A 12,165-nucleotide genomic window follows, 5' to 3' on the forward strand; every position below is an offset into this window, starting at 1 on the left:
CTTCAGTGGAGCAGTGACACCAATAGATGGTGGGGGAAATGTGACTACCTGCTACTAAGATCTGAAGAAAGCAAGCAGGAGGCAGCCTGACAACAGGAGTACAAAGAATCAGACAGCACTGGAGAGACAAGAGGAAAGCATGGTCAGAGCAGGAACCATCAATGGACGCAGGAAATAGACTAGACACATTTCTCCAAATCCCAGCCTTTGTCCTCTGCCACAATTTTGCCATTTGCAGGAATCACCAATACCGTAATTTAACAGCCCTTTAAATGGACTCTTTTTAAAAAAAACTTACCCTCATCCTAAGCAATAAAGTGCTAGCTATACTTTTCTCTAACCCATATTAGAATAAGGCATAAGTACGAATATAAAATTGCCTTCTGCATTCCATCTAAAATCCCCTTGCACCACACAGAGGTCCAGGTGCCACACTCTGACACATGCTGGTAGCCAGGAGGCCTGCACCTGAAGTTTGGTCCTGAGCTCAGCCTCATCTGCCTGCATGACGTCTCTGGGAGCCACAGCCTCCCCATCTTGCAGTGAAAGAGAACTAGATGAGCCCTAGAGCCTCCCTGCAGAGCTCTGACAGTCAAGGCTGGCAGATTTCTATGTGGATCTGGGAAAGGTACCCACCAAGGTGACATGTTAGCAGGGTCCTAGAAGTTTCTTAGTTTCTCTTCTTTTATGAGTAGCTACAGATGGGGAGAAGGGTAAAGCATCTGAAAGCAGAATAGGGAGGGGTAGGAAGATAAGTCTAGTGGAGAAGGAAGAACATCAGATTTGAACCAAAAAACACGCCATCTCCATTTAGTGGCTGAGTTTAAGTTTTTTTCATCAGGGCCAGCCTGGTGACATAGTAGTTAAGTTCGCACACTCCGCCTCGGCGGCCAAGGGTTCGTGGGTTCGGATCCTGGGCATGGACCTATACACCATTCATCAAGCCATTATGTGGCAGCATCCCACATACAAAATGGAGGAAGACTGGCAAGATGTTAGCTCAGGGCCAATCTTCCTCACCAAAAAAAGAAAAAAAGGTTTCTTTCATTTATAAGGATAACCATGCCCTTTTTTCCTTAAATTTATACAAACGCTCCTCAACTTGCATTCAACCTGAACTTTCAAAAATTATACACTGAAAATCCTAAACTACTCTTGAAAGCCCCATCCAGACGTGCACACAAAAGCCGGATGACATCTGGGCCCTTCCCACTAGTTACCAGTTCAGTTTTGGCAATATTGCTACCTGCCTTTTTTAGTGATAGACTCGCTTTAATTGACAAAAAGGACAAAGATGGACAAAGGTACCCAAAGTGTGTACTTAAAGTCTGATCTGGTGTTCACTGGACTTAAAGCTGGTCAACTAGGTGCTCAAAATAAGAGAAAAGAACAAAAGTGAAGAACACTGGAAAGGTCTGAGCCAAGACTGTGTCAAAAAGGTCAAGTACAATTATGGATCCCATTTATACTATTTTTTAATTTTTAGGGAACAAAATCCCTCCTTATAATGTCTAAGTCTAGAATCATATTTATCACACTCGATTTCTGTATATTTTCAGGAACACATTATGTTCAAAATCCTGCCTATATGCTGTCTTATTTCATAAAAGATTTGAGGGAGCCTACAGAAAATACACACAGGTAAGTCTGGACAAGAGCAAATATAAATCAGAAGGCCAACAACACAAAACCTGTGCATTTTATTGTGTGTAAATGATATCTAAAACAGACCTCAATTTAAAAAAGCAAAAACAAAGCAAACAAAAAAACCAGGGGGAAGTGAGAACAAAAAATGTAGAGGACAGGTCCTGCAGTTATAAAGCTGAACTGAGCTTCCCACCAGCCAAAGCTAGAAGAGAAACATGACCACTACTTGATTTTTGTTGCAGAGGCTTTAGATCTGAAAACAATTTCTCTTTAGATGCCTTCAGTGACCAACGTTATCCTTGAGGACAACACTGTAATACGTACATTAACACATTTCCTAAGACCATCTCTGTCTGAGTATCTCAATCTTAGCATGACTGGACATTTCCACAGCAGGAGTGAAGTGGGCAGGCAATGTAGGTCAAATGAGCAGCTTGGAGGCTCAAATGAGATGAGGAGCTGGAGCTGAGGAAACCATGAAGCACAGTGCAAGTATCAGGTCAAATGTTCTAACCAACCCTAAGCACTGGGTGCATAAGAACTGGAGGGGCCTTGATGCTGAGACTTGGACAAGGGGTGCAGAACTGACTTCCTAGTGTGAAGTAACCCATACTGTGTGACTAATCCAGCGAAACTGAAAGAGGCTCTGGCATCAGCCCCATCCCAATCCAATTCACAAACAAATGGCTTACGTACAGGGTGTACTCTCTGCAAAACAACAGCCAAGAGCATCCTTGGCACATCCACTGACCTCCATGTAGCATGGGGGCACTAACTGGGCCCCCAAATCCATTTTCTCCTTCATCTGTTAGTCACAAAACCCCCCAAGTTTTAACTTGGAACATGACCATCCAAATAAGAGGCTCTATGTCCCAGAGTCCCTTTCAGCAAAGCACGGCCAAAGTGATTTGAGCAACTCCAGGTCATATTTTTTAAAAAAGAAACTGCTTTGTTCTCTCTCTCTTGCCCCAGTGGAATGCAGACGTGGAGCCGATGAGTCTGCTTTGACCTTGTGGGCAAGGACAACACCCTAGGGGTGGCTGAACAACAAGATAGCTGGAGCTCCTGATGACCTTGTAGAGTGAAATCTGCCCTGGACCATCTGTACTATATGCTTGCACTACAAACTATACAGATTTACCTCTGTAATATTACAAGAAGAGAAAAAGAAACTTCTACTAAGAATCACTGTACTTTAGGTTCTCCTTGTTATAGCAGCTTAGCCTATGGTTTAATGTAATTCACAACAAAATGGAAAGATGTCAAGGGAGACGAAAGGACTCAGGCAACACCTCAGAAAAAACTGACAACTCACTTCAGCAAGCAGGTCAGAAAATGATAGCCATCAACTAAGTTGTGCCTCCTACTCCTCCAGGAGAGGCCCAGCCACATCCTCTGAGTACAGAAAGAGGCCTATATTATGACACAGCTCGACACAGAATGCAGCCTGTCCGCTGTGGGCCTAGACCAATCCTCAACAGTTGGAGATACAGACTGCTTTCCCCACCAACATTAGGCAGGGACACCCCTATCCTACCTTTTCCCCTAAAGCAGGAAAGCTCCAAACTTCTCCGCTCTTCAAAATTACCATTCTTAAAGACAGGCCAACTCCAGTAAGGCGTGGGGTGGAACAGCTGTCAGGGGACTGTGTGAGGGTCAGGGGAGGGGCGTCCAGAGCCTCAGAACAAAAGCCACAGCTGGGAACTGGAGAGGGAGAGAAGCCTCCATGTCTGCCCTGGGTTTCTGGGGTTCAGGGCCCTGAGGACGCAGCAGCTGTTCCTCCTATGGAGTCCCCCTGGTGATAGAGTGCACCCGGGCAGCTGCCAGTCACTAACGAATCCCAGCCACCGGCACCTGCTGCTGCTTGCGGATCTTGTTGAAGAGTTCCATGTACTGGACCATGGTATCTGCTGGACCGTAGACTGCGTCGTGTCTGTTCCCAAACACTGCGGGAGCCCCTGGCGTGTGACTGCCCAGAAAACTCTGTAGGAACTCGAGCAGCAGGCTCCAGCAGTCGCTAGCTATCACACAGGGGCCATACTCCACCTAGGGACCAAAAAAAGAGAGAACGAGGGTGAGTGAGGGCAAGGATGAGGTCTTCCACTTCAACTGCACCTCTTGTCCCCTGCGCCCACCCTCCCCAACCTCGAGCCAAGGACACACACCTTCTAGCACAGTGCTGCTCCAACAGAAATATTCAACCAAACACCAGGGATTCGACACACTCAGCATCATCCCCTCTAGGCATCTCTGACATTCTCATCTTGGACTTATCAACCCACAGCCCTGCCCACAAGACTCAGAGGCAGATCTAGGCCCCTTTTGATTATCTCAGAACTGTACAGTCTCAACTATCTTGGGTGAAGATTCAAGGAGAGATCAGGAAACTTCCAAGAGAAAATGAAGAACGAGAGAAATTAAGTGTGTGTGCGTGTGTTGGGGGATCAGTAGAGGGCAGAGTTGACACATATGTTCCTAAGTCTCTTCAAGACCAAACATTACTCCCAAGGTAGACCCAGCCTGAGCTCTGACCTAAGAAATAATTTACCAACCAACGTGGCAGCGGCCAAAAGGTATACATCTTAGGTTTTCTCATTCCTTTCTCCTGATTTTTCACTGGAGAGATGGCAGGAGGAAATTATTGGTAATCATAAGGAGAAACAAGTAAAGCCAGGGTGTGTTTGTACTGCAGAGTTGGATATGTGAAAGATAAAGAGCGGGTCCCCAGTGGTTCTCAGCAAGTGCAAGGTGTCTCACGAAGTGAAAGGGTCAGGAAATCTTGGCCCCAGAGGTCCCTGGAGTTTCAGAGCAGGAACTACCACTAATGCCCTTTTCTCCACCTGTGATGCTTCTTAGGACTTACCCATCCCCATGTCTCTACGTTAAGTCCCTCCTTAAATGCTACTCCTACAGGAAGCCTCACAGTCCCCAAAGTCAGCAGTGCTTTCACTGGCCTGAAATCCCAGAGCAAACTGTGCCTCTTTTATGGCATTTCTCATAGACCAACTTCAAAAACAGTTTGTGTGTTTCAGCCTTGCTCTCTTACTAAATCATAAATTTTCAAAAGGCAGGTAGCTACAGGTAGCTTAATTAGTGTTTGATCTCACACAGTGCTGGGCACATGGTAGACTGTGGACTAGTCCCAGAGCCAGCTACTGCCACACTCTTTCTTTGCCATTTTCAATATATACATCTAGCCTCAAAGATGAAGTCATCACACATCCCTTTCCCCCATGAAAGAAAGTAGCCAGTGTGTCAAAAGGAAAGGCACATCTTTGCTACACAATTTTTGAGACCTATCTTAAAGCATACTAAGGAGAGGTGTGTGGACACACGTGATTTAGGGCCCACATCCCAAAATTCACTGTACTGAAAGTTGCCCGTCTGCCCCAGTCCTTCTTGTGATGGGTGACTGGTCCCTCCAGACCATAATTCGCCTGCCCCCTTAACTATCCATTCCTTTCTCCAGCAAGCCAGCCTAAGCTTTCCTTCTGCTGTGAACCCAGCTTCCCATTCCCATCCTGGGCTACAGGGTCCCTGAATGATTATGGAAAGGGTAAAAGATGCACAGAGAGGGAGCACAGACGCTCCAGAGACAGGGATCAGGTAGGCATGAACACCAGCTTGCATTCAGAAGGACGTGGAATTCTGCAGAGCTCTTTGCTGAGAATGCCCTTCGGCACATCCTGCTCCTATGTCACCAGGGTCTTACCTCCACGGAGATGCCTCGGGCACTGGGTCCCATTGTGACCGTGCCCACCTTCACTAGGAAGTCACAGTACTGGTAACGGGTGCCCCGGGTCTCAATCTTGCTGGCCTTGGCACTCTGGAAAAAGCCCTTGAGCTTCACCATGAGCACATCAAAGTTGGTGTCAGCAATAAGGCAAGGGCCGTTCTCAAAGAGGGCGAAGCAGCTCAAAGGGTACTCTGAGTTGTGCATCACATACATCAGCTTCCCGGCCTGACCTGCGGGGACGGAGAGCCTACTCAGCATCCAGACCTTCGTCGCAAATCCCAGGACAGAGTCAAATGCACACACACAACAAGGCCAGATGGTACTCTGGCACTAACGTGGCAGTCTCAGAGGGGGTGGGGGGAATCCCCTCACCAACGGCCTTTTCCAGAGAGAAAGAGAGAGGAACAGCAGGCAGGGCAGCATGTGGCAAAACTCACCCGCTCCACAGAAAAAGGTGAGGCGCCCACAGGGAACCTCGATAGTGCTGATAATGGTTTAATTCTTAAGCTGAGTGACGGGCTCACAGATGGATGCTAAACGATGATGATTAATAACTCACACAGACTTCACATATAGTCTTTTATATAATCATATATTACATAATAAGGAAAATAAAATAAAATTACCAGCATTTGAGTATGCCAAAGGAAGCAGACGCTCTCTTCTCCTGTCCATCCCCACTTTCCTTTGAGATATCAGAAGTGGCCCCACAGAAGCAGCAAAAGGGAGTATCTGAGCATGAGGCTTGAAAGGTAGGCCAGAGCCAAGCTGTGACAAGTCTTGCCTTCCATGCCTCCAAAAGTCTGGACTTCATCCTGAAGGCAATGGTGAGCCCTTCGAGAGTTTTAAGACGTCAGCCAACTTGGGAAGCAAGCAGCACAACTACAGCAGAAAGAACTCAGGATCTGGAATCAGAAGATCTAGTCTGAAGCCCCAGCTCACCCCTTCCAGTATCTGAGAAGTGAGTTTTCTCATTAATTACTATAGGTTTTCTGCAAGAAGGAAGGAAAGCTATATATATTTGGTTAAGTGGAAAATGGAAGAACGCAAAAAATGCAAAGCAAGATTCTTCTCTCAAACACTACAAGAATTAATGGACAGCCTCCCATAATCCCAAACATATATTAACTTCTTAAACTATCCCTAACTCTGTGCTAGGGTTCAAGGGTCACACAAGTAGAGGATTTAGCCCCTGGTCTCAAGAAGCTGACGCTCACTAAAGAAAGAGGCGAAAAATTTTCAAAAACACAAAACAAAACAAAAGTGATTACATGGGACAGACCAGAAGTCTTCTGGAAGGAAGGAAAGACTTCAGGGTAGGAAGAGATCAAAGTGGATACGAGTCAGCAGGAAACACTTTCATGGAAAAAACAGGACCTGAACTAAGATGTGAAGGATTCAGCCACACAGAGAAGAAAGAAGATATCCTAGGCAGGGATAAGAGGGTAGCAGTGGAGAGTGAGGAGACAGGTGGGACTGGGCAGGGGGCCTTGTGACTTCTCTACACAGGCCTCTGCTCTGCTGCCACTTCCTGAACACAACAGACTCTGCATGAACCTCCTCCACCTCCCCCCAACTGCTTGCTGCCCAGTCACACCTTTCACCTCCTTCTACACCTAGTTCAAAACATTTCAACCATCAGAAAAAAAAGACATCCAAAGCTGATCTGTCATTCCTTTCTTGTGCAAACTCGCTGTAGTTACATACTTAATCCATACTATATGAGTCTGCAGGTGTTCTTACTGTCTCGAAAATATTTTGAAAGTCAACTAAGGTTTTGTTTTTAATGAAGAAAGCACTTCCAGTTGTTTATAGACAATACTATTTTTTTAATCACAACAAAGTACTTTCACACCTGCATATATTTGTGAAGGAAGTAGAACCAGCATTACTGTTCCCCTTTTACAGATGAGGAAAACGAAGCTAGTGGGTCCCAGGCCAGCAGCAGAAGCAGCAGCAGCAGCACCTGGAACTTGTGAGAAATGCAAATTCCCCGCCCCACCTCAAACCTGTGAATCACAAACTCTGGGCGTGGGGCCCAGCAATCTGTGTGTTAACAAGCCCTCTGTGATGCTCACGCTAGTCAACTGTGAGAACTTCTGATCTGAAGGCACAGAGCCAGTAAGCAGCAGAATCGGAACTCCAATCCAGGCCTCTGACCTCAAGTTCATCTCTCTTTTCATTCTACCACACTGCCTGCCACTGATATGGTGTCTCCCCAACTAGACTACAGCTCCTTGAAAGTAAAGATCTGATCAGGAAAACAGCCCACACAGGCAGTTTCATAGAAGTAGTATGCCATCTTATAACTACATACAATGCCTTGTTTTCCAAATGCTTTCATAACCATTATCGCTTTTGATTCTTACTTCCTTCCTATTGAAGGCAAAATAAATGGTAACACTGCATTTTTATCAACAATGAAATGCAGTACAGCTGTTAGCTACCATTTATTAAATATTTATTACATGACAACCTCAGCTCTAAGTGCTTTGCATGTATTAACTTATTTAATTATCACAACAACCCTACGAGGTAAGTACTATGACTACCTTCATTTTACAGATGAGAGAACTGTATTAGGAAGGGTGCAAACACAGAGCCCACACCAGATAGCTTCATTAGAGGGGATTTAATACAGGGAGCGAAATACAGGGGTTGGAAGAACTGAAAAACAAACGGAATGGTGAGGCCACCCAAAGATTAGCAACACAGGGAGCCACCACCATCCCTAAAGCTGGAAGGAAAAAGAGAAGATATGCTGTTATAAGAGCCAGGAACAAAGGCTGCCTTGCAGGAGCTAGAAGCAAGGAGGAGCCACAGCCATAACCACTGCCCAAAGCAGAGGGAGAGGGAGTGCAATACTGTGGTCTCCCTTTCTCCCATCCTCTAATCTTCCCCAGTGCCTCTCACTGACCCAAGGTAACTGAAAGGCGGCCTGGCAGTTGTAGTGTGCAGGGATGAGATCTATGGGAAAAGAGGCAAATGACTGACATAGAAACAGTCACAGGTCATGGGACTTAGCTAAAGTTGCAGTTAGCATGTGGCAGAGCCAGGACTCAGTTACCTGGTTCCGAGATCTAGGCTCTTAATCACTGGTATGGAACTGTCCAAGGTCAAGTTACTGCAGAGCCAAGACTAAGAGAACTCAGGTTCCCTAAGTCATATTCAAAGATCCTCTTTGCCTCCCTACCACCATGACCATCCACAGCCCATCTCACCTATCAATACATTTAAAACAAGAGATGATTCATTGGTCAAGGTTATGCTAATGAGGTAGCCAAGGCCACTGGCTAGGTGTGGGCAACAGGAAGCCTTTCTGCAGAAAATTCTGAAAACTCTAAAGCTCTACAAGAATCATATCCGAAGACTTCTGAGCCTAAAAGGAGACTTTCTCAAACTTCAGACTGCATAAAGATCATCTGGGAAGGTTGTTAAAATGTAGATTATGAGGCCTGTAGCACCAGTCAGTCGGTAAGCAGGGCCAGGAATCTGCACCTTTAACAAGTAACTCAAATGATTTAGTCAGTCAGTGACCAACCCTCCAAGAAACACGGCTTTAAGAATGCAAAGTGCAAAAAGACTAAAACATAGGCCCAGTCTAAGAGATGAAGGACCAAGAATTAATGAATTAAGAAACACCTGTGCCACACGTTTAAGAATACCACCTTTAGCAGAAGAACAGAAAGATTTCAATGAACATGAACATCTATCAACTCCAAGCCAGGTTCCAGCCATCACACAGACCCTTCTCACTGACCTTGACTGCCAAGGGTAGAGGCAGCTGTGTGGTAGGTCTCACAGTCCACACAAAATGTTCCTTGCTTCTCTGCCCCAAGCATCTCCAATTTCCTGGTGAGGAGCTCCACGGTCTGCTGGACACTCTTGCCCTCAGCGACAGGCATCTGGGACACACTGGAAGGGAGAGTACCAAACCATCAATATGCAATGACACATGTGCACTCGCTGAACCACTCACTCACAGAATCACAGCTCATCAGGGCCAGAAATTAACTTCGAGACCACTGACCCTGACCCCCTCATTTTAAAACAGAGGAAATAGAGGCCCACGGTCCCTGAGGACATCTCTCAGGACTCGCAGAGAAGTGCAGTGAACTTCCTATCTATCACACCAGCACTTCCCAAGCGTAGCATGAGAAGATTTTAGGTGGCACACAGACTGAGCACTCGATAACGCTGAGTTGTATAATGAGCTTTGTGATTCTTTCACTTCTGACTGTATCAAGGAGAAAGCATCAGTTTGGGGATAGTATATTTTTACCAACTCTACAACACTTTGAACGTGCACTGTCCAGTACAGCAGACACAAGCCACATGTGGCTATTTACACTTAAACTAATAAAACAAATTAAATTAAAAATTCAACTCCTCTGCTGCAACCACATTTTAAGGGCTCAATAGCTCAATAGTGGCTGGGGGGTAGGGTACTGGACACTGCTAATATACAACATTTCCATCACCACAGAAAGTTCTATTCGACAGCCCTAAGATCAAAAAGAAAGCAAGCCTCGAGTTTATAATCTTCGGGGATGAGAGGCAACAGTACGTACAAGAATTTAATCAAAACAATGAAACAAAAAATGTTATTTCCAAGATTTCCTTCTATGGTGAGTGAAATTGGCTTCCCCTTTAGAGGGGTGGGTAAAAATCACCAAGCGCAAACTATGTGCCAGGCAGTGTCCAAAGGCCTTTAGATGAATTAAGTCTTCCAATCCTCACAACAGCCCTATAAGATGTGCTATTATTTATCTCCTTGTTACCAATGAGGAAACTAAAGTACAGAGGGGTTGAATAACTCACACAAGGTCACACAGCTTGGTGTGCTGTAGCAAAGATTCAAAGCTAGGCAAGCTGGCGCCATGTCCACACTCTTAACCAGCATACTGGACTGCCTCCCTAGGGACACAGCTGCCTGTTAAATACTTGAAAGGAAAATAAATAGATTTAAAAGAAAACACTAATAAATAATAGTAGAGCTGGTACTTGGCTATACAAAAATCCTAAGGAGAATCATATGTGAGTGAATGTTGGGAGACACTGCATTACTTTAGGATCAGTCAACCAAATGAAGATATAAAAGTAGAGTCCTGATGTTGCTAATAATTGTCACTACTCTCCATAAGAAAAAGCACTGATAGGGCCGGCCCCGTGGCTTAGCGGTTAAGTGCACGCGCTCCGCTGCTGGCGGCCTGGGTTCGGATCCCGGGCGCGCACCGACACGCGGTTTCTTCGGCCATGCTGAGGCCGCGTCCCACATACAGCAACTAGAAGGATGTGCAACTATGATGTACAACTATCTACTGGGGCTTTGGGGGGAAATAAATAAATTAAAAAAAAAAAAGAAAAAGCACTGATAAACAATGATAATGATGTGCCTTATTCTGAAATATAAGAGACTCCCTAAACTGATGCTACTGAGGTCAGAAGTCCTAGGAGTCGGAAAAAGTTGATAATGGTCCCAAAAGAGAGCCCTTCCCTCTGTCTGCCTTCTCTATTGAAAGAACAGGGGCCTCCAGGGTTCCAAGCCTCTGTGCTTCAAACTTTGCATTCCCATCGCTCACATATCCCCTTACACTAGAGAACCTGAGGAGGCTCCGATGACAACTGTAGGAAACAAAGGTGCAATCACCAACAAACCTCAAGAACCGGGGCTATCAGGAGGAGTAGTGCCCACAGGTTCTTATAGAAGAAGCCTACAGCCCCTAGTTTCAGATATCCTGGCCTCCAGCCCTCTCTGGAAAGATGTTCACACCTCCCGGTATTAAAAAAAAAAAAAAAAAAAAGCCCTGAAATCTAGCATTTTGGAACTAATGCCTCCAAGAGCATTAGGCCCACACCTTTCCCTGCCACCCAGACTTATAACATGTTAGAGCTAATAAGTCCATAAAAACTAGACCAACCATGTAATTAAACATAGTAGGAAGGGATCCTGAAAAGGTGACATGCCTGGAACCCCAATCTCCTAATTCCCAATAGCTTCTTTTTTACCTCTAGACAGAGGATCTTAAAATGGTCAAACTAGAACCAGATACAGGCTGGTCTAACTGCATTTAGCGGCTGTAAGGAGGGGCAGGCGAAAACCTAAAAAAGATACTGTCTCCTCCTTGCCTATCCCTCAACCCCTCCAGCCCTGCCTGCAGATGGGTCCTAGTCCGGACATCCTATTTCCGACCCTAAAGTTCCACCCCCAGCAGTACCACAGCCCCACGGGCAGGCATATGGACCAAGAAAAAACGAACGAGGTACACAACCATTGATGGGTTCCTGGGATAAAACCTTTTACCGGCCGCCTTCCAAGAGGAAGGGGCGCATCTCCGAGGAAACAGGCCCTGAGACTCTGCGGCCCTCATGGTGTCCCCCTCACCCACACAATCCGAGGACATCTTGCTCAGCTCCTGAGGGACGGCGGACCCTGGTCTCGCTCCTCCTCCCGGGTACAGTCCAGGCTCCAAGGGCCCCTTCACGACCCCAAGCCCCGCCCCACAAAATCCCTCGCACTCCTACCAAGTCACTCCCATGGTGTCGGGCCAGGAGGGTGGCAGGATCCAACAGCTGAAAGGCGGCGCTTTCTGGCCGCCCACGCTAAGTGAAGCCCCCTACCGCCAGGCTCGCTGGAGGGAGGTGCTCCGGAAATGACGCAAAAACAGAGCGCCCAGTCGACGCGCCCACGAGGAACAGGGGCTTGTCTAGGCGCCTCCTCGGTGACGCCTCCAGTGACGTCACTGTCCGATCCTGGCCCAGGCTTGCAGCAGGAGAAATTC

At 46.4% G+C, this 12,165-nt stretch overlaps 1 protein-coding gene across 2 annotated transcripts in view; it reads right to left on the reverse strand.

Moving 5' to 3' along the window:
• The window catches only part of MED20 (mediator complex subunit 20), a 94,772-nt gene extending 82,738 nt beyond the window's left edge, over positions 1–12,034 (reverse strand). The window contains exons 1-4 of one of the 2 annotated variants that reach the window (XM_087438583.1): positions 11,909–12,034; positions 9,144–9,298; positions 5,360–5,613; positions 3,502–3,693 (exon numbers count right to left, since the gene is read on the reverse strand). In XM_087438583.1, coding sequence (XP_087294709.1) covers positions 3,502–3,693; positions 5,360–5,613; positions 9,144–9,298; positions 11,909–11,922 — 615 coding nt within the window. In that variant the 5' untranslated portion in view covers positions 11,923–12,034. Of the gene's footprint in view, positions 1–1,675; positions 3,694–5,359; positions 5,614–9,143; positions 9,299–11,908 lie in introns of those variants that run through there. The other variant, XM_004424157.3, reaches the window with a different exon arrangement.
• Between the last annotated feature and the right edge of the window lie 131 nt (positions 12,035–12,165).

This window comes from Ceratotherium simum, chromosome 13 (assembly GCF_057802395.1).
Source record: "Ceratotherium simum simum isolate JZ-2026a chromosome 13, ASM5780239v1, whole genome shotgun sequence".
NCBI lineage: Eukaryota > Metazoa > Chordata > Mammalia > Perissodactyla > Rhinocerotidae > Ceratotherium > Ceratotherium simum.